At 40.8% G+C, this 27,555-nt stretch overlaps 2 protein-coding genes across 6 annotated transcripts in view; both read left to right on the plus strand.

Moving 5' to 3' along the window:
* Positions 1-1,344: 1,344 nt before the first annotated feature.
* On the plus strand, positions 1,345-16,988 carry esyt1a (extended synaptotagmin-like protein 1a). The gene is made up of 31 exons (XM_032574755.1): positions 1,345-2,137; positions 3,475-3,516; positions 4,242-4,376; positions 4,780-4,853; positions 5,059-5,131; positions 5,230-5,319; positions 5,408-5,463; positions 5,810-5,930; positions 6,025-6,201; positions 6,629-6,711; positions 6,916-6,964; positions 7,209-7,298; positions 7,393-7,488; positions 7,568-7,639; positions 8,360-8,446; positions 8,555-8,704; positions 8,970-9,152; positions 9,244-9,420; positions 9,511-9,593; positions 9,674-9,722; positions 10,921-11,010; positions 11,631-11,726; positions 11,842-11,913; positions 11,995-12,081; positions 12,187-12,333; positions 14,940-15,067; positions 15,230-15,325; positions 15,414-15,545; positions 15,620-15,725; positions 15,827-15,876; positions 16,024-16,988. Exons 1-31 carry the CDS (start codon positions 1,802-1,804, stop codon positions 16,049-16,051), a joined length of 3,255 nt encoding a protein of 1,084 aa, XP_032430646.1. The 5' UTR covers positions 1,345-1,801; the 3' UTR covers positions 16,052-16,988.
* Positions 16,989-18,003: 1,015 nt separating this feature from the next.
* The window catches only part of fmnl3 (formin-like 3), a 38,995-nt gene continuing 29,443 nt past the window's right edge, over positions 18,004-27,555 (plus strand). For 3 of the 5 annotated variants that reach the window (XM_032574790.1, XM_032574808.1, XM_032574798.1), the window contains exon 1: positions 18,474-18,587. In XM_032574790.1, the coding sequence (XP_032430681.1) occupies positions 18,474-18,587 (114 nt within the window). Of the gene's footprint in view, positions 18,588-27,555 lie in introns of all 5 variants that reach the window. The other 2 variants (XM_032574784.1, XM_032574816.1) reach the window with 2 other exon arrangements.

A 27,555-nucleotide genomic window follows, 5' to 3' on the forward strand; every position in this document is an offset into this window, starting at 1 on the left:
AATAATGGGAAAAGGTAGTTTATTTCAGTGATTTAGTTTTTAAAAAATAGTCATTATACAGCTTCATTACACACAGACTGTTATATTTCAAGTGTTTGTTTCTATTAACTTCGGTGGCTGTGGCTTATTTAAAAATAAATAAGTATCCGTTTAGAAGATCGAAACACTACATAAGTCTCATAAAAAATGGATTTTCCAGTCAGGCATTGACGTAACCAGCCTGTGGCACTTCTCAGTTGTTAAAGAAATCCAGATTATGACCTTCAGCTCATCAGTCTCTCATCTTCCTCTTGGCAATGCTCCTTAGATCCTCAATGGGATTAGGTTAGGCTAGTTTAGAGGTTAATCAGGCGCAGACATAGCATGGTCATTAACCCTTTTATTGCCAGGGCATCAGTAAAAGACAAGATTTGGGTTAATTCTGTTGTTCTTGTTGTAGTTCTGACCTTACATTGTTATTACGAATTCAGAAATTCACTCAAAGTGGAACTCTTGGAAAAGGTGAACGAAGCACGCATTTTGCTCATTCTACAGACATGATATCACAATTAGCACAGGGCTGCTTTCATATAGTTTTGGTCATAAGATATTTACACCATGCTGTTAATTGTTTGGCAACGCTAAAGTCCCAACTCCCACTGGAAAATGTAATTAGCATGAAAGCCTGTCAACAAAGGAAAGCATGAAGTCCTCTGAGGTTCTCTGTTAGATCGCTGCTATTGACTTGACTTGATGAAACACAGTTGAGCAACACCAGCAGATGGCATGGCTCCTAAAATCATCACCAACAGTAGAAACTGTTGGACTTCATACAACTTGGATCATGTCTCTTTTTATTCTTTCTCCAGATTCATTATTTACATAAGAAATTTATTTTAGTTTTAGTGAGAACTTATCACGGGTAACACGCTTCTTCCCCTTTTCTTGTGCCCTTCCCTCTAACTTATTTTTTCCTTCCACTCAACGTTTTATGAATATGCTTCATTCCAGTGGGTCAGTGACTGTTAGCGGTTTTCCCATTGTTTGCGTAGGTCGTGCCATAATGTTTCTGTTCCCTTTGGTCTTATGACATATTCTACATTTCTGGTGAAGGGGATGTTGGGATTTGATTATGCGATCAGCGATCAGCTGCCATAATCGCTAAAGACCACCAGAAATAACCGAATTACATCTATTTGTATGCCATGAATTCATCCGAGATTCATTTTTGTATCCATACATGAACCTGTTACTGGTGCTGTAAAGTTGCTGCAGTGGACATGAGCGCCTGCGCCTGCGCACACGGGAGGATTTATCCTGTGACTGACAGGCTGTGTTAAAAGATAACGGGTGTCGAGCTGCTTTATTTGCTGGATGGAGTTGGAGGAAGTCCTGTTTTGGACTCGGTGGTTAAATGATCATAACCCAGTTGCTCTCAGGTTCATCTCCGGATGCAACATACCTTTTTTTTTTTTTTTTTGCGTTTCTGCGTGTACGCTCCGCCCGCCAGCAGCACATGACGCTACAAGTTAATACCAGGGTCTGAGTTTTGTGCTTGATCTGATGCAGGGCTTGAAGCTGAGACCGCCCTCTCTCCGCTTGTCCTGCTCCTCCAGAGCAACTCAAACGGATCAGACGCGGAGCGGTTCACGACAGAGCCCTGCGGAACCGAGTCGAATAGAAACACTTTTTTTTTTTTGTCTCTATGGTTCCTGTGATTAAACTGCGTCGCTGTGCGCCGGGGCTCGCCTCTCTGCGGGGAAGGTAAGAAGAGAGGCCAGACCTAGAGAGCTGACGGTGAAGCCATCCGGATCTCAGCAACATGAACACCGCAGACGGAGACGCGGACATGAGCGGGGACACGGCTCGGACAGCACCAGCAGCCCCGGCCTCACCGAGCCGCCCCCCCGGTGAGGGAGCAGTCAGCGTGCTGTGGTCGTTTGGGAAATGCCTCGCTGCTCTCCTCCCGGTTTACCTGGCCGGATATTACGGCTTCAGCATAAGCCTGGTGCTGCTCGGGCTGATGATCTACATGGGATACAAACACGGTCGGCAGGAGAAGGAGATGAGGCTCAAGTCTTCCATGTACCTCCTGGAGAACGAGATGGAGTTCAGCACTCAGACGCTGTTCAGAGCCAGGAGGGATCTGCCTCCCTGGGTAAGGGGGAATCCTCCTCTGCAGCTTTCAACTCCGCATGGGAAGTTAATCTGCAGCTGGATCTGACCTTTACCGTTTATTACCGTTTTATGCCTTTAATTCACCATGACCACATATATAAAAAACACATTTTTACACACGTCATTTCCCCATATTTCAGATATTCAGAGGTAGATTTTCTGTAGAGTTTTTATATATAGGCCTATATTTTTTTTCTCCCTCTGTGCACCAGCTTGTGATCATTTTGTGCTCCAAAAACTGAACGAGCTAGGCAGTGATCAGGACTTCCATATCTGGCAAAATTGTGGAATAAGCAGCGTAAAGGGTGTGCGTGCGTGTGGGTGTGTGTGCGTGTGTGTGTGTGTGCTGGTGTTTGTGAGGACGCTGTCAGCATAGATCTTATAAGATATAAGATATCTGTGGTCAGTTGGTTTCCTGAGAAGCTCTCAGCTTAGCTTAACGTGTTTAAAACCATTTTTCTACTACAGATATGTCTGTTTAAAGTAAATGTACGCAAAGGGAAACTGATACATCAGTTGAATCACTTTGCATAATTCACTCTTAATGTTAAAATCAGGCAGATAAACAGTTGCTTTTTCCCCCAGCAGTCAATGAACTCTACAATAACAAACTTTAATATATTTCATATTTCACTAGACAAAAGAGAGTACATGTTTTGAAGAAAATAATTTATGTTTTTTTTTTAATAATTAACACTGTACATCATCCTGCACACATGACTCCCCCCACAGTGAAACACGGTGGTGGCAGCACCATGCCGTGGGTAGGCTTTTCTACTGCATGGAAATTGATCAGAGTCAATGGATGAAGCCAAAAGCAGGACAACACTGGAAAAAAATCTGTTAGAGTCTGCAAAATACTTGATGCTGGGCTGGAGGTTCATCTTCCAGCTAGACTGCGACCCTAAAAATATCGCCAGCTACAATGAAATTGCATAGATCAAAGCATATTTGTGTTTTACAATTCTCTAATTAAAGTCCAGGCCTAAATCAAGTTGGTCTAAGTGGGTATTTGTGGTTTGCAGATGCTCTGCATCCAGTACTTTGCCTTGATGAATTGGCAACAGTTCATTCTGTAAATGGACTAAAGTTGGGGGATTCTCCCAAAGACATCTCTAAAGCTGTAACATATTGACCAAGGAGACGTTGGTGAATATAAATCCACGCCGCACTTTCAGATTGTGAAGCCTTTTGAAGATGTCATCATCAGATAAAAGTCATTCTAAAGCACATTGAAATCTTTGTCTGTAGTATAACTAAATGTATGTAATACAACTCTGTGTATTTTACTCAGTTTCTATTGCTTTTCATCTACAGGTCAGTTTTCCAGATGTGGAAAAAGTGGAGTGGCTGAATAAGGTATGCTCCCTCTCTCCTTTGTCTGTTTCGCCTGGCAGCTGTGTACTTTCCACCTGTTAAACACAGAGCTATCTGTATGACTTTGGGCTGCTCCGCTCCATCTGGCGTTGGAGGGAACTCTGATTCAGTTGAGTAACTTCCCACAACAGCAGCATTAAGGGCTATTATTAATGAGGTAAAGCATGCACAAGTGGACTCTAAGCTGTCTGCTGGTGCATCCCCAGTGTCCGACGAGGATTATCCGCTCATGTAATTAAGAGGAAAGCATTTCAGATCATATTGCAGAACTTCTTTGTCTCTGTCAGTGCAGTCACTTCGCAGCAGCACAGGGCGAGCATGAGTATGAATACTAATAACGGGGAGCGGTGATCTTGAGGGGAAATTGTAATGAAGTCTGCGACAGACGACCTGCTTGTAGGACAGACAGATGTTGGGACTTATTTCTCAGCCAGCCTGCTTAACCACTCCAGGCTTCCAGATGTGTCAGCCAAGAGATCATTTGCACTTGTAGACATTCTGCCACGTAGCTGTTATTGGAGTTGACAGCTTATACATAATTAGTGCGATGTCCTACCGCGAGGATTTAACGCATGCAAAGCATATAATTTTAGCATACAAAAACTGATGCAAATAAAGCATGTTTGATAATAATATGGAATATTCTCTTTGCATTGCTTGGATGAGCGCTGGAGGTGTGATGAACGGCCGTATGCTCTGTTGCGCAGATCCTGCAGCAGGCCTGGCCCTTTGTTGGCCAGTATCTGGAGAAGCTGCTGGTAGAAACCATCGCTCCTGCCATCCGAGCTTCCAGCATCCATCTGCAGACCCTCAACTTCACTAAGGTCAACCTGGGAGAGAAGGTGTGTTCATGGGACAGATTGTATGGGAGCTTTTTATTAATTTGCATCAAGGGCTCTGCCTAGTTTGTGCAGCATGTGAGATAGTCTAATAATATAGCTTGCAAGCGTATTCCATATTTTTACAGTCGATTTTTGTAGGAACTTTTTAAAAGGTTGTTTGGAAACAATCCTTTTTACACTGGCATGGGTGAGTCGCTAACTATGTTGTAAGTGCATTCATTTAAAGTACTTATGTGGGTAGGGCATCAAAACTGTATGAAGCCTAAGGGTTTATTTTCTTATAAATATGCTCAACTCATAAAAGTTAAATAACTCACAGCTAATGAAGTTATCTAAGGTTCTGTGTCGCTCTGTAGAAGCTTTTCAGTTTGCTTTAATTGAAGGCTGTCTTTGTGTTTGACAGGCTCTGAAGCTGGTTGGTGTGAAGGCTCACACAGAGCACGATAAAAGACAAGTTATGTTGGATTTGTACCTCAGGTAACCCACCACAATGTTCCTTAATCTGTCCTTTTAAGCACAGCTCCAGAAACTAAAACCTCCTTGAATTGCAACACCAAGAAGTCTGTTTGTTTGTAACAGCAGATCTGTGTACTCACCACAAAAATAACAGCTCTGTCATAACACCTGCGAGCTGCTTCCCCTTAGTTAAACATTTATCTTTACATTTGCCTCCTCTTTATAGCTATGCCGGTGATGTGGAAATAAATGTCGAAATTAAGAAGTATTTCTGCAAAGCCGGTGTGAAGGGAGTGCAGGTACAGTGGGAAGTCTTTTTTTTGTGTGTTTGTTTTGCAAAAATTGAAAATTATTATTAGATTTAAAAGTCAGTTTTCAGCTGTGTTTTCTCTTGTAGCTCCATGGAAAGCTGCGTGTGATCTTGGAGCCCCTGATTGGAGACGTGCCTCTGGTCGGGGCTGTTACGATGTTCTTTATTCGCAGGCCTGTGAGTGTTTTTCGCCGTTTGCCCCGCTCTCATGTCTTAGTAAGACATTTCTTAAAAACCACTGTTCTCGTTCGCCTGCTATTTGTAGAAGCTGGACATCAACTGGACCGGACTTACAAATCTGTTGGATATCCCTGGTCTCAAGTGAGTTTTTAAGACTCGTTCTTCGCTTTCTCTGTTTTTATCCATCTGAGTTGGGCATTTACTGCAACAAACAGAAACGTCAGAAATGAATTTGCTTACTATGCGTCCAGTAGAAAATCGGAGATTAACAAAAGAGCTTAAGTGTACAGGAACAGAATAGCTAATGTGCTAATAAAGTCATTTAGTGTCTGCTTTTACACCGTGTCCATAAATATGTAACATAATGTGTCGGTTTGCACAGCCAAATATTAAAATATACCTAAAATATAAGAAAACTAACTGGCAAATTATTCAAATGGTCACTTGGGTACTATTGGTAATATTGCCCAATATTATTCATTTGCAGTGCCATGTCAGACACAATGATCATGGATGCAATAGCTTCCCACCTGGTTCTCCCCAACCGCCTCACTATCCCCCTAGTGGCTGACCTGCATGTGGCGCAGCTTCGTTCCCCTCTGCCAAGGGTAAATCTCTCATATAGTGGGTTTCTCCAGATATGTGAAACCACAGTAACTATATTTGTGTAATTTTCTTTCCGTGTGCACATGTTCCCATTAGGGAGTTGTTCGTATCCACCTGCTGGAAGCCGAGGACCTCACAGCCAAGGACACTGTCATCAAGGGGCTGATTGACGGGAAGTCGGACCCGTACGCCGTGCTGCGCGTGGGAACCCAGATCTTCACCTCACACCATGTGGACAGCAACCTGAACCCGCAGTGGAGGGAAATGTATGAGGTAAAGCAAATGCAACCGGAACTCACCTAAAAAAAATCCACGACAAAAGATCTACAGCTCTTGCATACAAATAAGGTGTGTGATGGCGCACACCTTGTTAATGTCTCTGCTTTGTTAGGATTTAACTGAAGTCTGTTATAGTCAGTGCTCTGCTGTTGCCGCAAACAGCTCTGTGAAGATTTTAATCGTGTTCTTTGGCAACAGGAAGCGGCTGTTTTTGAGATAAGAAGCTACTTGCTCAGGGACACGTTCTGAAATCTATGTCCTGAATTATTCAGCTGTTTAGGCTCAGCAGTGAAGTGTTCTTTACCATTGTGATTCTGTTTGCATTGCTTGTATTTTATGCCATTTGCTGCTTTATCTATATTTATGTCTTTATTGGTTTGGTGTTTGTCCTTCGGTGTGTGCGAATGTGTGTGTGCGTCAGGTTATTGTCCATGAAGTACCTGGTCAGGAGTTGGAAGTGGAAGTGTTTGACAAAGACCCAGACCAGGATGACTTCCTGGGGAGGTAGCTTACTCATTCTCACTCATCCTCACTCTGTTTTGGTGTGCTTCTCATGTCACTTCCATAACTGCTTTTTGCAATTTCAGTCCATGCTTCTCTTAAAAACATGAGCTGATACTCTTTTTTTTTTTTTTTTTTACTCTTTTTTATATTTTAAAGATGTATTGATTTTCTGTTTATATTATTTTTCTTGCATCTTTCTTCTAGGGCCAAGGTTGATCTGGATATTGTGAGAAAGGCCAGAATCGTGGATGACGTAAGTATTTGTGCTTTTAGAAATGAAGCAGTATCTAAGTATACAGTTATTAGCTTTGTCTTGCTCTGAAACGAAATATCTGAGTCAGACTGCAGTAATCCTGTGACACTGTGACACACTGGAGACACCATGTGCCTCCTTGTGATCTCACCACCTGCGGGCTTTTTGCAGGATGTAGAAAACACCCGAATCAGCCTCCTGAGAGAAATGTGTGTTTAATGAGCCTTCTGACTCTTTCCTGCAGTGGTTCAATCTGAGGGACGTCGGTTCTGGCAGCGTTCACCTGCGGCTGGAGTGGCTCTCTCTGCTGTCCACTGCTGACAGACTGAGCGAGGTGAAGCCACACTGCACTGCATATATATTTTTCCATATATAGAAACTGAGTTTATAAAATATCGTAACATTTTTCTGCTTTTTTTTTTTACCAGGTTATTCAGAAGAACCAGAACTTGACAGCAAAGACAGCTGATCCCCCGTCTGCAGCCATCCTCGCCATCTATCTTGACCAGGCGTACGAGCTGCCTGTGAGTCATCGTTATCACTACGTCTTGCCGTGAGCCGAAACTTTGAATCGCTGAATCTGATTTGTTTAAAATGTTGCAGATGAGGAAAGGCAACAAGGATCCAAGCCCAATGGTGCAGATTTCTGTTCAGGACACAACTAAAGAAAGCAAGGTGAACCTTTAAAAGTACAGCATCTTTAAAATGGTTTTATATCAATTTATCTTCCTCACATTTTGTCACATTACAACTTATTTCAAAATGTTTTATATGTGAATTTGTGTGAAAGACCAGCAGAAAATATTGCACAGTTGTGCAGTGAAAGGAAAATCCTGTATGGTCTGCAAATTGTTTGATAGAAACTGACACGTCACATAACCTTGAAGAGTCTACACCAGTGGTAAAACAAAGTAGTCATGGCAGCATCATGCTGTGGGGACGTTTTTCCACATGGACAGGAAACTTAAATATGGGAAAATCCTGGAAGAAAACCTGTTAAAAGCTTCAAAAGACTGGATGCAGAGGGGGATGTTCAGTGTCCAGCTGGACGACTACCATAAACAGACAGCCAGCTCTACAATGGAGTGAATTAAAGCAATGTCATGTATTGGAATGGCCCAGTCAAAACCCAGACCTCTTGTTTCCACAAATGATTAATTCAATGGGGCTGAATACAGAAGCACAGCACCATTTTTTTTATTCTTTGATTTTAAAAGCCTCACAATTCTGCACTATTTTGTGCTGGTCTATTCAAGCAAATCCTAAATTTGTAATGGTAATGTGACAAAATATGGAAAATGTGTGAGAAGAATGCTTTTGTGATGCATTGTAACCGTTGTTAGCACATTGGAACAAATTTTGAGCTTAATGGATGTCCGCTTCACGCCACTGCAGACCTGCTACGGGACTATCAGCCCTGTTTGGGAGGATGCTTTCACTTTCTTCATTCAGGATCCTCGCAAACAAGATATTGACATCCAGGTAAGTCCTTTTTACATATATGCAGTGCATTTCTTGCTTCCTCTGATCTATTAACTGCACTCTTTTCCTTTAAACTCTGATAAATTGTTCTCTGGTAATATGTTTTAGGTGAAGGACGATGACCGCGCGTTGTCCTTGGGCAGCTTGACAATTCCTCTGAACCGCCTCCTGGAAAGCAATGAGCTCACCTTGGACCAGTGGTTCCAACTGGAAAATTCGGGTTCAGGCAGCCGCCTCTATGCCAAAATTGTGCTGAGGGTTTGTATTTCTCCTGTTTTCTGCCTGTGCACAAAAAAAATGTAACAGGAAGACCAAAACCAAACTGGTTGAAAATATCAATATAACCATCTCTTATTGGCAGAAAAGAAATCCAATTTGGACATAAACACATGATTATGCCCTAGATTAAGTAGAAAAAAACAGGGACTTGATTTAATTGAATATGCACTAACAAACCCGCTTTGTTCTTGTTTTTTTTATTTGATTATTTTGCTCAACCAACCCTCTCTCTATTCCCTGATAGATTTTGTGGCTAAGTGATGACGCCTCTCCCACAACTCCGTCTCCACTCCCTTCAGGCTCAGGATCCGGATTGGGTCAGGGAGACGTCGCATCGAACCAGAACTCTGCAGGGTCCGGCGGGTTAACTAAACCTCAGCCATCGCGACCACAGAACACCAGCCCTGACCCAGAGTTTGCAACCGAGGTAAACAGAAACCATTATCTCAAGATGGGGGTAAGTGGAGTGCTCTCACAGACTGGTGTAACAGGGCCTGTTGTTGCTCTGATGCATTCAGGGAGTGTTGCGAATCCATCTGGTGGAGGCCCAAAACCTGATAGCCAAGGACAACTTCATGGGGGGCATGGTGAAAGGAAAGAGTGACCCCTACGTCAAGATCCGTGTCGCTGGTATAACTTTCCGCAGCCACACCATCAAAGAGAATCTCAATCCTGTCTGGAATGAACTTTATGAGGTTTTCTTTTTTAAATTTTGCTACAAAAATCTGTTATTTTGTTGATTTAATAAAATCATAATGCTCTAAGTGTCATTTTTGTGTGTGTAGGTGATTTTGACCCAGCTTCCAGGTCAAGAGGTCCAGTTTGAGCTGTTTGATAAGGACATTGATCAGGATGACTTCCTTGGACGGTAAACTGTTGCTTTTATTTATTAGTTTTAACTAAATGTATGGAAATGGAGAGTAAACCTTTGATTGATTGTGTTTGCAGGTTCAAGCTTAACCTAAGAGACATCATAAGCGCCCAGTTCATTGATACGGTGTGTGAAATTAATCTGATAGATTTAACCCATGTTATCATCTATATCTACAGTTTACTTTAAAATAATTGTAGTCTATTGAACTTTTAACATTTTGTTTTATAGCAGTCACAAGCTTCAGTATTTTTTATGTATTTTACTTTATCTGATAGACCAACACAAGGTAGCCCACAATTATAAGGTGAAAGAAAAAAAAACACACATGGTTTTTAACAAGTTTTTCAGAAACTGTATACATGAAATGTTTGGCCTGGATATGTATTCAGCCTCTTTTACTCTGAAACCCACTGACCAAACCAGAAGTAACCAATTAATGCCCTTGCTGGCAAATGTTGTCCAACAGACCTCAAGTGGTTTGTTAAAGAAAACTGGAGAACAAGCATCATTACAAACTGTCTGCAGACAGATCAGGGATATATTGTAGAGAGATTTTAAGAAGAGCTTAAAAAAAGTTTTGAAAATCTGACACAGCTCTTTGCAGTGTATCATCTGAAATAGGAAAAAATATGGCGAGACTGTAAACCTACGTGTCCATCCACCTAAAATGACAGGCCTTGAAAAGCGGAGCATTAATCTAAGAAGCCAGAAGGCCCACGGTTTTTCTGGAGGAGCATCTGAAGGAGTGACTCTTCCACAAGTCAAATGAGACAAAGATGTAGCTTGTTGGCCAAGATAGAAAACTCTTATCTGTGGAGGACAGACACAAAGTAGCATATGATTGGGAATTAGAAGGAATAGCATGCATGGTTTTTATCCAGCCATCCATTGTCTATACTCGCTGACCAATGAGGGGTCATGGGGAGGCTGGTGCCTATCTTCAGCGGTTATTTCTGTAGAAACATTCAAGCAAAGCTACAATGAAATGGAATAGATAAAACCATATTTTTATGGTTTAATCTATTCCACATTTTATCTATAACACATATTTATATGTTAGAGTGGCCCAGTCAAAATGAAGACCTAAATCTACAATATGTGGAAAGACTTAAAAATTGATCTTAACAAACACTCACCATGCAGTTTTTAGATGAGCACTGCTGTGTATCCTTCTCTTTTTTCTTTACAATTAGGCACTGTTTTGTGTTGGTCCATCACATAATATCTCCAAGAAACCTTATAAGACAAAAAAGGGAGGCATCAATACTTTGCAATGCACTTCTGGTCATACCACATTAACTTTGTTTGATTGTTTTTCTAGTGGTACACTCTTAATGATGTAAAATCAGGTCGAGTTCACCTGGTGATGGAGTGGCTGCCCAGAGTGACTGACCTACCGAGACTGGAGCAGGTAAGATATGTACTTAATATCTCTTTTTCTCTTGATATACAATGCCTTACGAAGTAATACTGCAGTGTCTAGATGGGCAGTCTGATTGAGATCTATCCACACAAACTCTTTTCAAAGGAACATCTACTAAATACTGACTTGAAGGGATAAATACATATGCAGTCACTTATTTGATGTTATATGTTTTTAAGTGGTTTTCACTTTGACATTAAATATTTTTTGTTGCAATTTTATTTGCCCAAAAAGCCACAATTTGTTATTTAATTGATTTGTAAAGCCAATAAAAAGTGCAAGACATCAAAGGGGGTGAATACCACGCTGCACAAAAGCACTATATTTTGGTTATCATTGCACCAGCTCTATATCAACCACAAACCGAAGAGGATTTTTTTTTTTTCACTGCAAAGAAAAACACTTAACCCACAGGAAGGAGCTCAGTTTATGGTGTGGTTGTTTCAAAAGATCTACAGGATATTAATAAAAGGAAATAGCAAACTTCTGTTTTAGGGTACTTTATATCGATTTTTGATCTCAACGTCCCTCTGTTCACAGTCAGTATGCAGCAAACTTTAGCCACTAATTTTGTGTTGCACAGTGGCATACCTTTTCTTTCTTTGCAGGTATTGCAGTATCAGTCCCAACAGTCATACCAAAACAAGGTTGTGCCATCTGCGGCTGTGTTGTTTGTGTACGTGGAGCGTGCCCACGGCCTGCCGGTGAGATTGTAGCCCTAGGGGGTTTGTTCTTCGTTAAAGTGTTGATACATTGCATAAAACTCCGGAATTCAGCTGCCAGTTACTTTAACACTTTAAAACGTTTGTGTGGTTTCAGTTGAAGAAGAATGGAAAAGAGCCAAAGGCTGGAGTAGAGGTTACACTTAAGAATGTTTCATACAAAACCAAGGTAGTTACATTTAGTTTGAGCAAACCGTATAGAGCAAACACAGTGGAAAGCTGTAAAAGCTTCCTTTGGTTCTTCTCAAAGGTCTGCGAGAGATCCACATCTCCTCGATGGGATGAGGCATTTCACTTTTTGGTTCGTGACCCGAGAGATGAAACACTCACAGTGAAGGTGAGAGAAAATGCTAATGAATCATGGCCGTATTTGCTTCTAATCTGATGTTTCGCAAAGATATATTCAAAGTTTGATGTCTTTTCACTTTTCTTTTTTTTATAGCTTTCTCACAGCTGGGGCCAAACTCTTGGGTCCCTGACTGTCCTTCTGAGGGAGGTGCTGTCAGAGTCAGGCTTGGTGCTGGACCAATGGTTCAAACTGGATGGAGCACTGCCAGAGAGTCAGATACTGCTGAGAGTCACTCTCAAGGTACCACAGAAACATCTTTCTTTACTGCTCTGATCTTCAAAACAACCTGTGCAACCTATTAGCAACTAAACAGGTTGCTAGTTACATTTTAGAGACTTGAGTGGATTGATTTAATTATTTAAGAATTTAAAGAACAGCCAATGCCTGCACTTTTCTGCTCAGAGAAACTAATCAGTGTTATTAGTGTTATCAGTGTTCAGTTCTGGGAAACCAGAACTGAACACCATTTGCTAAAAAACTTTTAGAGCTAAAGGAACTCAGGCGTTAGAACACCAGACATTAAATTTGAGAGTTCAGGGTTCAAGTTCCTGTTTAGGTACAATGAGCTCTCAATAGACAGACTGCTGCATCTTTCGTGCACAAAGGAGCGTTTTCCCTTAATCTTCGTCCCAGCAGTTGTTAGAACCCTCAGTGCTCCCAAAAATTAAATACATGTTTACATCCCTACTGTTGTTTGCACATTCCTGTTTTTTCACTTCTTGTAAAAGTCTTGTTTTTTATTCAAATAGACAGATGAACATCTTGTACAATTTTCTTTCTTTTTTTTTTTAAGTACCCTCCATAAATGCACATACTTATCAATCTGAGTAGGCTATGTGTACCCCTTACAGTATAGTCTCTTATTCTTATTTTCAATTTTGTTTATCTTAGTGTGAATGTGAATGCTTCCTCTTTCCTTTTACTTTCCACAGTCATACCTGAAAGGATAATTCTGTTTCATAATTGCATTAAGAATATTGGCCCTATCCAGAGAATTTATTGCAGTCAATTATTCAATATTAATTGACCACACAGATCCTTAGGTGACAATGCTACTAAAATATGGAGAATTATTTTGTGAAAATTACTGCACACTTTAAGAACTCTTGGTACTGAGCACAGATTTGTTTTTATAGTTCATGTCAAACTGTGACTTTTGAAAATATAACTAGGTTCAGCACAACACTGGACCCCCCACCCCCCGATGTCCAAACTAGTGGAAAGCTGTTGCAAATGACTTTGAATTTTGTTTTTATTCACAGTTTATACTCAGCTGCAGTTGTTTGAGTACCACGGTAAATGCTTCTTGTATTCGCTATGTCTGTCATGGTTAGCCCCTTCTTGATGTAGCACCAGTGGTGTATTATTTGTCTAATAACAGTCTTTCTGTAAATACCCCAATGTAATGAATGTGATTACAGAGCTATGCGTTGGAGCCTGATTACCTATTTTCCCCCTTATAGCTAATGTCTTACAACTAATGTCTTTTATAAATATAGCTTACCGTCAAAGGTATTGAGTCATCCCTGGAAATAATTGAAATCAAATATTTCAGTCACTTCAGGGGACACAGGTGGATAAATCCCAGCATCTATGTTGACTGCTTCTAAATATATTTGTCAAAGAACAGATAGCTCTCAAATATAAACTAAGCATTCCACTTAGTTTGTGGTGTTGCAAGGAAGGGAAGCAATTGGAAAGCAGTTCAGTCATGAAGTGGTAGTCTATGTAAAAAGAGTAGAGTCAGAAGATACTGAGGCACACAGTGTGCAGACGTCTCCAAACTTCTGCAGAGTCTGTAGCTACAGACCTCCAAGCATCATGTGGCCTTCAGATTAGCTTAAAAACAGCGTCTAGAGCAGTTTTTCCCAATTCTGGTCCTCAAGCCACACCAACCTGCATGTTAGATGTTCCCCTCCTTCAACACACCCCATCAGTAAAACCCTGTTAATCAGCTGTCAATTTAAATCATGTGTACTGAAGCAGGGCAATGCCTAACTTGGAGGACACTGTGTCTTGAGGACCAGGGTTGAAAAACACTAGTCTAGAGAGCTTCGTGGAATGGGGTTCCATGGCCTGGTAGCTAGAAGCAAGACTTATATCACCAATGCAATTCAAAGCAACAGAAGTTGTAATGATGTAAAGCACGCTACCAAAGGACATAGGGCTGTCGTGAAGTAGTCTCACTGATTTAATCCATTCTGGGTTTGGCAGTTGTCGGAAGAATAGCACTTGCTTGACTGCATTGTATCAAGTGAAATCAATTAGAATGTCTCAGCATAGAAACAGGCAGCTTTGGAATAGTTGCGGGATGTCCCGGTACCTGCTTCAACATGAATGTGCAACAGTGCACAAAGTCGGCTCCATAAAGATCAGCGAGCTTGGTGTGGAAGAACTCAACTGATCTTAACCCCTTAGAACATCTTGTTTATTGATTAAGAATGGGATGTCTGTCAAGAACATATGTGTGTGAAGGCAGGTGAGTGGATACTTTTGGCAACATGGTGTAGTTTGTAGATTTACCCGTCGCAGAATCCCTGCCATTAAGTATAGATACTATCTTTGTTTTCTTTTTCTTAGAAAGTCCCCTAGTGCCCAATTCTTTTTATGTGTAGCTAACTATAAAATCTTCAAAATTTAAATAAAGTGGAATGTATTTATGGATGGAGCTTAATATGATTGGATTGAGGCTGAATTGTACTCCATATGATTGGATAAAAATTGGACCTGTTTTTATTGTAAAGTGCATTTGGGTGACATTGGCTGTCAGTTAGTGTCTTTTTAAATAAACTCAATTGAACAAAACTTGAAGCTTGATTTTTTTTCTTCTTCTTCTAATTTTGCAGATATTGGACACCCAATTAGCAGTGTGTCGCGCCACACCTGGAGCAGGTGGAGATGGAGGTGTAGAGCAATTCATGCCCAGGTGGGATCCTTCCCATCTTGATCTGAAGCACAGAAGTGGATTTTCCATGTACGTCAAATGTAGTTTTTCTCTTCATATTTATCCCAAACCTGGCTTGCAAAGACGGTATTTTTCATGACTTAGACAGAGGACTGTATAACATGTACAACATGTTTGCTTTCTTAAAAAATGCTTAGCAGAAATGTTGGATTTGTGTCTTTTTGTCTATAGCGTCGCGGATAATGGAAACTCAGCCGGCCAAGTGAAGCTCACTATCGGCTACTCTGCAGACGAAAGCAGGCTTTTCATCATTGTTCACTCCTGCAGGTTTTATACCATTTTAATAACTTTTTATCAGATGTCTCCTTCAGAACAGTTAGTTGCAGAAAAGAATGGGATGTCTGTACATCTGCAGAACCCTGGCAGCCTGCTCCAAGGACGGTGCTGACCCGTACATTTCTTTTGTCCTGCTGCCTGACAAGAAGGCCACAACCAAGAGACGAACTGCCACCAAGAAGAGGGACCTCAACCCAGAGTTCAATGAGAGGTGAGACAAATGGCAAAAAATAATGGTGGTACAACTAGAAGTGACATTTGCATTCTATCGCTGTCACTCTGCAGGTTTGACTTTGATTTTACTCTGGAGGAGTCCATGCAGAAAAGACTCGATTTATCTGTGAAGCACAGCGGCTCCTTCATGAGCCGAGAGAAGGAGGTCATTGGAAAGGTACTTTTGAGCAGCTCGCAATCAGAACTGCAGTTTGGTATTACTTTAGGTTCTTTTTACTTTTACCAACATGATTATTTTTGCTTCCCCCCCCCCCTCAGTTACAGGTGGATTTGGACCAACTTGATCTCAAGGCTGGTGTCACACAATGGTAAAAAAGAGAGATGTTTTACTAATAATTTAAACATAATAACAAATGTATTCATATGACTAATAATATATTATTTAAGTTAACAAATGTTGCATAAAATCACTTAATCTGGGAATATAAACTTGCATTTTCTATGTTTTTTTTCAGGTATGATCTAATAGCAGAAAGCACATAGAAGAATCCAATTTCTGGTACTACTTAACATAAGCCTTGTGTTGCTTCTGTGATCTGTGATTTGTGCATTTGTAATTCAGCTTAAATGGAATATTACACCATCACTGCAACAAAAAAGAAAAAAACTGTGCCTCATGGAAACTCAAACCATCAGTATTTATTGGAAGAAAAATTACACAGATCTCATTATTCTCAAACCATTAAATTTACAGAATCTTTTCTGCATGAGCAGATAATTTCACCTGTTGGATATTTGACAAAGTTGCAACCGTGTTGCATGACAAACCTGTGGTATATGTGCTTTAGGACATGCACCCATGCTGTTTACATTTATTTTAATTTTTTTAAATGCCTTATGCTGTGGTAAAGCTGTTAATGATTTACAATTTTCAACACAATGGAGAATGTTCCTTAAATGTTATATTTTACAGTCTTAAAGTTATTCCAAATATTACTTTGTTTATGTATGTTTATATTATTGCCTTAAGTATTCCAAAACTGTGCACAATTTGTCTGTTTATGTGTTTAAGATGAAGTTTTATATGTTTTATGTGTGACTTTTCTAAAGCAGAGTATTACAAACCTTTAAGTTCTTGCCTAAAACAAAGGTGCAATACCGTAAGCTGAGTCTAAATCACTGTGCTTTTAGAAAGACCAATCTTTACAGTGCTGGTGTTACAGCAACAAATGCTTCTTTGTGTGCAAGTGTTTGCCGTATCAGTGCTTTCAATGAAACTAGGATTTTTCAAGTTGCGCAAAAAAAGACCATGCTAATGTTCACCACTGTTTATAAATGACACAAAGAGGTAATTTGTGGAGCAGGAAAGAAAATTATTGTACTTTCTGAACTGTATAGCTGTGCTCCAGCTAGCATACTTGGAACATATCATAGTTCATATGCCAAATTTGATGATTAAAGTTTGCACTCATGAATCAAAGATTCATTCTGTTCTTTTTTTTCCAACTCAGAACACATCAACATATTTTATAAAACTGTTAAAAGGGAACAAATTGTATGCATTTGTCCTAAAATTAAATTACATACTCAGTGGGCAATGTTTAATTTCCTTTAGGTGACTAAAACAATTTGGTACACCATTTAATATGTATATTAAATGGTATATATATATATATATATATATATATATATATATATATATATATATATATATATATGGTAATGGCGAACCAACCAGACATTGTCGTAGTGGATAAACAACAGAGGAAAGCCGTTGTGGTAGATGTAGCAATACCAAGCGACTACAACATCAGGAAAAAGGAGCACGACAAACTAGAGAAATACCAGGGCCTCAGGGAGGAACTGGAGAGGGCCTGGAAGGTGAAGACCACAGTGGTGCCTGTGGTCATCGGGGCCCTCGGGGCAGTCACCCCCAAACTGGACCAATGGCTACAACAGATCCCAGGAACAACATCAGACATCTCAGTCCAGAAATGTGCAGTCCTTGGCACAGCCAAGATACTGCGCAGAACCCTCAAGCTCCCAGGCCTCTGGTAGAGGACCCGAGCTCAGAGGATAAGAACCACCCGCGGTGGGTGAGAAGGGAATTATATATATATATATATATATATATATATATATATATATATATATATATATATATATATATATATATATAAATAAACCATGTACCGTTTTCTTTCATTTTCACAAACCGAGAAAAATGTCGAAGTAATAAGGAAATTAAATAAAAAAAATATTTGGTTTGTTTTCGTGCCATACTTCTGCTTGGCCACAAGATGGCAGCGAAGTGCTGGTAGACCTTTAACTTCTACATCCAGCTGCACTTTCAACGACTGGGCTTCAAATGCCTACAGATGTGAAAACGATCGAATGACTGACGCCTCTTTAGCCAATGGGAGCAAGAGTAGTCTCTGCGGGGGAGGGAGAAACAAGAAACCCAGCCCTCTGAGTGGATGCGACGGCGAACAGCTTAATCAGGATCACACAACAATAATGAATGGAAACGCAGCGTAGCCAAGAAAAGTTGAGCAGCTTGAAAAACTTACTGTCGGCCAGTAAAGGACACTTTATCAACGGCTTTGAGGAAGAATTTGCTTTTTTTTTGGAGTGATGGATTGGCCGGTTGAATCTGATATTTCACTTTGGAGAAGAAAGCTGCGTTTCTGTGGGAAGTTTTGAATTGTTTTTTTGTTTTTTTATCGCTAGCTTGATTAACGGTAAATGGCACTTATTGGGACAGTGATAGGAAACTACCGCGTTGTCAGTCGAGTTTTACTCGCGAAAAAAGTGGATTATGTGGAGAAAGCCGTGAAGGAAGCTGGAGAATTTGGGGGAAATATTTAGCCTCACTGTGGATTATCACCAACAGAGAGATAAGAAGAAGAAAAAGAGGAAAAAAAGCGGATAAGTTTGGACGTTTCACGTTGACAGGAGGGTAAAAATGGGTAACGTGGAGAGCGTTGATGGCCAGTCCGAGATGAAGCATCACATCATGCCTCTGAAGGTGCCCATGCCTGATCCCACCGAGCTGGAGGAGAAGTTTGCCATTGTTTTGGTAAGTCAGAATGAACCCAGGCTCTTTATTTTTCTGTATCTTACGGTCTTCCCTGGTTATTATTTTGACTATATCTGCTGAGCCACTCCTCGCTCGCAGTGCGAGTGGCGCATCCTTTACAAGTTAATCATTGCGGATTTCTTAACGAGCTTAAAGTGTGTTTGTGTTTACGCATCGACGTCTTTACGGCCCATCATTAAATGAACAGACTTGTGCTGTCCCGCCCCTCACTTTTTGCCTGCTGCCCCCACCTTCCCGTCCTTTTCCTCTCCTGCGGTTCTTTTGTCTCCCCGAAAGAGTCAGAAAACGGAGCCTTGTAGCTGAAACGGCAACTGCAGCCTGCTGGGAGCAGCTGAGGGACATTTCCAACACTGCGAGCAGAGGAAAAAATGACTGTGAATCCTTGATGGAGCACATCAAGGCCTTTGTTTGGTTTAGTTTTCTCGCTGAAGGCAGGCAAAGCATCTGAGAGCAACATTTTCTGAATTCCCCCAAAACTCCCACACCCGAGGAGTTTCTCCCCTCCCCTTTTCCCTCCTTCACTCCACATCAGGTTGCTGCTGCTGCCTCTGAGTGCTTTCTTATAATTAACACACACACACACACACACACACTCATAAGGCACTTCTATCACTTTTCAACACTGTGAAGCATAGGATGACAGATTGGGACAGTCACATTAGGCCAAAGAGACAACACTGTCCGCGGCTTTTACTCATCTGATCTTTATTACTCATTATAGAAGTGAGGTTTGAAAGCTTCGTATCTCACAGCTTTGTGTTTCCTAATTTGTATGGAGCAATTTTGTGTATGGCTACACATTTCTGTCTGAAATGTTCTGTGGGAATTGCACTTGCAACTTTTATATTTGGACTTGAAATGGTCAGTGGGAGTTTTTTCGGGATAAAACCCCGATGCTTTTAGCTACAACATCCACGTTCAGCCAGGATTTTTTTTCTCTTTGCCTTTTCTGTTAGTTTTTTTTATTCTGAACTTGAGTCAGCTTTCGAAATTCAGATTGTGAAAGTGAAATGAATATCCGCCTTGGTGTTAAAAGCTTATTTTTATCACAGTATTTGACAGCTTAATTTATTGCTTTTTTATTTTTTGATCTTGTGTGGGGAAAAAGCAATCCTTTTTTTAACTCCTCTTCAAACAGGTGGGTTGAAGTCATTTATTCAAGCGTTTCGTGTCACAGGAGTTAAAGCTGCCTCGCATGACTGTCGTCTTCAAGCATCATTGTCTGCCTGGAAGCCAGTAAGCAGTCAAACTGAAACGCCGAGTTCAGAAGGGGCCAGTTAAATCCGTCATTTTGGGTCGTTTCAATAAATTGCCCCTGACTCACTGACAAAGCAACGACACTTTAACTTTTTTTTTTTTTCATTTTTAAAAGACTTTATTGGTTCTAGCGACCTTTATTTTAGAGTGGTTCAACAGGAAAGTGGATAATGAGAGAGAGAGGGAAGGCATGCGACAAGGGTCATCAGGTCAGGACTCGAACCTGTGACGGCCGCATTGAGGGCTAAGGCCTCCATATTTGGGTTGTGCTTTACCCCTGTGCCACCACAGCATCTTTGCAAGAAAAACAAACAAAAAAAAAAGTTTCCAATGAGTTGATGTTTCTCCCCCCCGTCCTTTGCTTTTGAATCTCGGAAACAGATCTTCATGTGGTCTTCTGTTGTCCAATAGGATGTCGTTGTCAAACCACATTGTTCCCAGACCTATGATTAACCTGTATTCTAGGACCTTTTTTTGTTTTTCCTTCCAGACACAAACCTTAACAATATAAACCTTAACAACTGTTTACAGTTGTTAATATAACCTTAACAACTGTAAACACTGGAGTTTACAGTTCCAGTATCTTCCCATGCAGAGACACCCCCCCCCCCCCCCCCCCCTCCCCAACCCCACTGGTGTTTATTTGTCATGTAACGTGGCAATTTTTCTTGACTGCTCATTTCAGGCTCCTCGTTCACTCCGGCCACGCCTCGCACTTTGCTCTCACATTTTTAAGAGTTTAATTAGATCTTCAGGCGGCGAGAAGCTCGACGCGTTTAAATCATGTCTGCAGAACACTCGCAGACCCGCCACGAGTTTGGATAAAACTAGCCACGGTTATCGGCAGCCTCTGAATCAAACCCTCCGCAGCAAGAATTCAGTCAAGTCAGTCGCAGAGTCTCAGCTGTAAGATAATTATAGACCGCACTGTACTACACTATTACAACATCTTAGATGATGTGCTCCACATGCTGATTACTCCTGTGAGAGGTTTGGACGTTTTACAGTGAGACAGTTTTATCGCGTGGTAGTTAAGACAGTTTTTTTTTCTGCGAGGTGCATTTCCTTCGGAGAAAGCCTGGAAATGGTTTCATCGACACGCATCCTGGCTGAAGCAGAGCAAGCCCTGTAGCCGTCTGGCTTTCCTGCAGCACAAAGACGATCCCTGTCATTATGTTCAGCCGTGCGGAGCGGCCGATGATTTCCACGCGTGAAGCTGTAGACTCAACATTTCAGCTCTGAGCTGAGAGTGGGGAAACGCTTGTCAGCCTCCAGAACCCCGCCCCGCTCTACCCCCGTAATAACTCCAGATTTCCTTTACTTTGTGGGAAAGAGCAACACGGTCCTATGTTTTTAGTCCTGTTCACGTACTGTTTGGAGGTAAATGTACATCAAAAGTCATCAGATTTCATCAAGAGGACAGGATGATGGGTGTTTCTTAATGTTGGTGGCAGTAGGTCGACCCACTAATGGTCCATTTAAAATGTCTAACTGGGATTTAAGTGTCTCAGAAAGGTTTGGGAGCAATAATGCTTCAGAGTCTCTGGGTTTGGACTGGGCCATTCCAACGCCTAAATATGCTTTGTTCTAAATTGTTCCTTTGTAGCTCTGTTGCTGTTCTGCTTAAAGGTGAACGTCTGACTAGGCCTGATAAATTAAAATGAGCTCAATAATTTCCATTTGCATGATTTACTGTTCTTCTGTTTTCTCTCTCTCTTTCTACCAAAACTGGTCTTCAGTTTGGTGCTTTGGTCTCAACTAGCCCCCTTTTTTTTTTTTGAAGGACAATTTTGTTTACAAAGACTTTGTAATTCATTTTATTTGTTGTTTCTGTTGTTCTGTTTGTTTTATTTTGGATATTTTAAATGTCTCCAGTTCCAGTGTCAAATGTTCATAAGAATTTAAAGGTTACTAATCTTTGAGTACACATTCTGGCTTTATAGTATTATACTTGAAAATGGTCTCAAAACTACAATATTATCATTTATTGTGAGAACTTCTGGGGCAGTTTTTCGTCCTGCAGTTTATCTTGACGGGTCTACGCCTGACCCGGTCTGATGTCAAACGTAACGTCCGACTGGTTTCCCTCCAGGTTCGTCCTGGACTGTTCTGCGTCTGTCTGTCGATTAGCTCTGACCACCTTCAACACTGGCCACTTGTTGCCACTTCTCCATCAAGGCCGGTGTTGTGAAGCCTCGACCTGAGCTGAGGGTCTCCTCCAGAGTTAACCTCTTGGCCGCTTCACTCAGACATCTGTGTTTCTAATTGCCGGGTGCAAACGGATGAGTCCTCTCTCTCGGGCACGACGCCCGCCCGGCTTCACTGGACTGACAGCAGCCCCTGATGATGTCATGGCTGCAGCAGCCATTCCCCGGCGTAGTAATATCCCCGCTCTAATGACTTTAGCAGGGTCGCTCAGGAGTGGAGGAGGGGCGGGACCCCTGAGTTAGCATATATGACTACTTCATGTGGTGTGCTAATAAAATGCTTTGGTTCGCTCTAAACAGCAACATGTGCTAAAGGCATCGACTCGCTCCTTCTGCTCTCTTTTGTGCTACCTCGGCTTGTGGCTGGAAAAAGGAATTTTTCTCATTTTACAGGGGAAATTGTTTCTATCATTGTGGTTTGTTCGCTGGGTAATAAGAACCGTGCTGCTGCTGCTGCTTCCTGCTAATGCAAAGCTGATCTTCACTGAGCTTTAGATGACTACCTTGACCCCGCTGATAGATTCCCTTCTTTCAACTAAATTCTGAAGTTGTAGCCAATAAATAATGTTTATTTCCCCAACTTCACCTTTACTGGACTTCTACCACAATTATAACTTTTCCCATATAATCGTGTCTTATGAAAGTGATGTGAGATGAGAGACAAACATGAATCCTGCGTCTTGGTTTCAGCTGAAGGCCACAGGAGAACTCGAGAGGGAAGATTTCCCTTCAACTGGTGTTTTTTTTTTTTGTTTCTTTCCTTCTGTTCCCGGTCAGAATGACTTCACCAACAGCACACATATATTTAGGAGCAGCACTGCTTATTTCTTTTGCCCCTCCATTGCACTCCAAACCAACCTAAACGATTTCTCTGACTCTGCTCCGTCTCCTGAACTCTGTCACCGAGTTGCATCATGCAGCTCTGTGGTGTTTACTGCTTTTTTTTCAGTTTTGATTGTGGGAAAACTACCGAAAGAGGTTATGTCAGTCGTGTCAGATATGCTGACAGTGTGACTCCTGCTCTGACGACACCGATTCTTTATGGCTCAAGTCTGAGGGAAATCGAGCCGCCTCTCAAGTGGAACTAATACATTCAAGCTGCACGGGGGGAAAAAAGCAGCATAAATCCAAAATCATTTTTATTTGCCAAACAGTGGTTGCGGTTTTTGCCTGATATGACTCAGCCTGGTTTATGAAGTAAACTGGGAATGTTTCTCCCATGACTAAAACATATGTTGTGCGCAGTATCTCGCAAAAGTATCTTGCCCATCTTCAGTTTTTTTCTTTTCATGACGCAACAAACTTTTGTTTGTTGGGATTTTATATCGTAGACGAACAAAAAGTGCAGCATAGTTGTGAATTGAAGAGGAATTTACACATATAAAAAGTGTTCTTTGTACTTGTTCCATCCCTTCTTCATCTATACTTTGGAACCAACGTTCTTGATTTCAAACTAAAATACATTTCCTCATTCAGCTTCGCTAAATATTTTCAAGTTCAATGATTTTAAAGGTTTAATTTAATGTTTTCCAATTGGATTTAGAGCCATTCTAATCTGCTTTATCCTAATTCAGTTGTTGCTGAAGAGCCCACAGCATAATGCATCCACTACCGTATTGTACATTAGGGATACAGAATCCATTGTATTATGCATGTAGGCAGAAAAGTCACATTTTAGTTTCATCTGACTTAATCACATCTGAAGAGAATTGATCAAACTGGCTTTTATTTAGGACTATCAGAGAAAATAGGGTGGACAGCAAATGCAGGACACACTTTTTTTTAAAGACTTTTAATGGTCCAAAAAATATTACACCACCAGTGTCTTTTGTCTTGTCGGAAGAATTCACAAGAATAAGTATGATAAAAATGAATACAATGAAGTTTGTAAGTAAAACATGGCAAAATCTGAAGAAGTTGAAGGGATAAGAGTACTTCTGCAGAGTACAGCTGTTTAATTCATAAATCCCAACCGTCTAAAACGGAGGAGATTATAGCGGATGACTTCAGATGATTTGGTTTTAGAGCAGCCGGGCAGGCAGAGATATTGTTGTGTCCACCTGGTGCCCTCTGGCCTCAGGCTATACCACTCTTAGGTCTGGTATAGTTTATAAGGAGTTTTAACGTCTTACTACTTTTTTTTTTTCTCTCTCTTTATGGTATTTTTTTAAACCAAAAGTTAAGATCCACGACTAAGTAGGAATTAGGAAACCATGTCCTTGTATGTACATGTTAGATTTCATTCACGAAGCTCTTCCTTTTTTTTTTTTTTACTTATTGCACTTTGTATTTTAGGTGATATGAGATATTCAGTGTAATGAACCACATGATATCAGAATAATCAGGCGGGTGACTCGCTATAGTTAGAAATATCTTCGTCACTTTCTGTGTTTTACATTTCGAACTCGTAAAAGTGTGACTTCACGGTGTCAGCTGTTTACCCCATTTTCCTGCTTTTTGGCCAAACTTACCAGCTGCTGCTTGTTGATTCACACTTGTCTGTTTCCCTACCACAGGCTTATCATATCAAAAAAATGTGTATGTATTCCTGCCTTGAGTTGCTGTGTTTACAAAAAAGGGAGACTCTGACAAATTACAAGAGTCTCCCCTTTTTTTTTTTTTTTAAAATAGCACTTTATAGCCATTTATAGGCGATCGCTTTGCCTTTGTGTGTGCAGCTGAGTGTGTCAATGGGGGTGTGGAGCATGTGGCTCTAATGCAGCTGCATCAGGGCTGCATGTTGGAGAAGTGGTTTCCTCTAAAGTACAATGGGGACTCTGTCAGTTGCTGTTGTTTTTAGAAAAGGGTGCCTCATCCCCCCCAGTGCCCTTTGTGCAGCCACACTCCATTTTTTTTTTTCCCCCTTCAAGAACCGCTGCAAGCCCCTTTAAACAGCCGCTGGGCTGCAGCTGGATCACGCCGCCGCCTCTGGTCTAGAACACTTTACTTTCGGTTGCCTCATGACTTCTGCTTCTCTTATAAAATGACGCTAGAAATGAATGAAGTCATTTTTATTAAAAATAAAGGGAGTTTTTTATTTTGAGAAATGCGGTGATGTCATTAGTTAATTTTTGCTTTATGATTGTTTTTCTTCCTCCTTCCTTTGTTCCCATTTCTTCACTACAAATTCCTCTGAAGATTCTCTGAATGGAAACCGTATTATCTCTCCACAGTCCTCGACCTTTTTAACCGGACAGCGTGCCAACATGCCTGACCAGCATGAGTTAATGTGGCATTCATGTACCTGCATTCCCAACATTCCCAGTGCGTATCCCCTGTTTGCCTGGGGCTTCCCGGAGGCTTGCTTGGACACTGAGAACAAGCAGGATGTACGCCTGACAGCACTCAAAAGCTCACTTCTGCAGGGTAAAAACGTCTAAATTGGACATTTCTGAAATCAAAATAGAAAAATTGTAGGTGAAAGATTTGCTACTTCCCCTCAAAAAAAATTCTTAGATGTACTAAGAATTTAGAGACTCCTTACTTGCTTTGAATGTGATTGTACTTCCCTTTTAAGGAGATTTTCAATAGTTTCACAGAATTTCTAAAGCTGTTTTTGTCACTTTGACTTTCCTTTCAACATATTTTCTGAAAATCCTGTTTTCAAGAAACGGGGGCGGAAAAATAATGGCACAAAGAACTGACTTGAGACATGGAACATTCATTATCCTTTTGTTGATAATCCTTTTCTCACCGGGTTTTCAGCACTTGTTCAGGAATCACATATTTCATATTCTTTTGCTGACAGTAAAAAGTTTCTGTCTTTGTAGACGTCTTCCAATACCAAAGTTTATAAAGATTCAACTAGTTCACTCAACGAGGGTTCTTGTTTTTTTTTTTGAATGTCTGAATGAATTGGGTAGAGATGTACCAAGAAGAAGAAGCAGAGAGTTTTTTTCCCTTGATTGTCTTTGATCTATTGGCAATGTGTCAAATATAGGAATTCATCGAAGTAGATAAAAAGTCTAAGTAACAGTGGGTAAATTTTTGAGCTTCATAAAATAAAAATAAAATCAAATAAAGGTTAGGAACATATTCCCTATAAGTGAGAATAATCTTGTCATTTCTGTATTTGCTAACGGATTCAAAACCACTACTTGAATCAGAAGAAACTTTTTTTTCTATGTGATGAGTTACAGTGATTACAAAAAAAGTGTCAATCTGAATCAACAAGTCAGACTTAAATAAAACTCTAAATCAGAGTATGAAGCAGGAACACCTGATTGGTACTTCTTTATTTATAGCTCAGAGTTATAAATAAATAACTGAAAGGTTTTATGTGCTGGATCAGGCAGAAATTTTGTGAAAAAAACCCATCCAGTATTGAACAGTAATGTCAAATTTCTAAGCTGCTCTGTTTTACGTCACATTTGTTTTCAAGAACAGATCAGAAGATGCAAACAAATGTTTATTTCCTGATTGCAACACTTTTGAAGCTTCTGAAAACACTCTGGCTCCAGACGGACCCTGCTGGACCCTATATCTGTTACTTTTGTGGGTTAGCCTTCAGAGAAGCCTGTGATGATAATTGTTTTTTTATTTTTTAGTTTGGACTAACTTATCATTGCTGTTTATCGCTTCTGCATCACCGGTTAAACAAACCAAGTAGCAAATGGTCTCTGAGAGGAGGTTGTTGATTTATGAACTGGAAGTAGCATTTTACCGCCATCCTGTTGTTGTTTTGGTGTCCGTTTGATTGTGTTGAAAAGAAGAGATTGGAAGTTATTTATCTTAGCAGCCTGACTCAGACGTCGAAGACGAGGAGACATGCCGTAGGTTCATAGTGGAGAGCGCTCTGCTGCCTCTAGAGGAGGACAGAAAACCTGGCAATGCAGCTGTAAGTTGTAAGCTGTAAGCTGTACATTGTTTAAGCAGCCCATAATTTCAGATGGACACAGTTTAGTGAAAGTTTGAGCCATTGTACCTTTATTTGTCCTCCCTTATGAAACTTTGTTTAGAAACAATCCTTTAGGTGCTGAACATGACCTTTAGACATCTGAGGATAATTTTTTTTCTGTGTGATTAAAATGAATATAAAGTCTTAGATGTTTTTGCATTATGCATTTTACCTTCATAGTGAAAGGTCAGGGAGTTAATCAGAAGTTATGAAGTGGTTTTATTTTGATTCGTGCTCTGATGGCGGTTTTTCCCCTTCTTGTGCTGTTTTTTCCCATAAACACCTACACCATTGTTTCTTAATCCTGCGTATATCTGTACAGAAGGCCCAGCACCAGAATGAGCGACGCTCTCTGTTTCTTGTGTTTTTTGGTTTGGTAGTGTGCACTTTGCTGCTGTCCCCTCCTTCCAGCATCTCTGTGTGTGCACGCTTTGTTATCCTCGCCTGGTTTGGGTTACCTCGCCAAAGAGCGAGGAGGCCGATCGGGTGTCCGCTCTGAAGAAAGGGGGGCCGTGTTTTCTCACACTCTGCTCTGTCGCTTTCGGTTCAGTGAGACCTTACCCCGGAGTTGGACAAGGCGCTGAAA

Source organism: Xiphophorus hellerii, chromosome 1, assembly GCF_003331165.1.
Source record: "Xiphophorus hellerii strain 12219 chromosome 1, Xiphophorus_hellerii-4.1, whole genome shotgun sequence".
In the NCBI taxonomy this organism is placed as follows: Eukaryota; Metazoa; Chordata; class Actinopteri; order Cyprinodontiformes; family Poeciliidae; genus Xiphophorus; species Xiphophorus hellerii.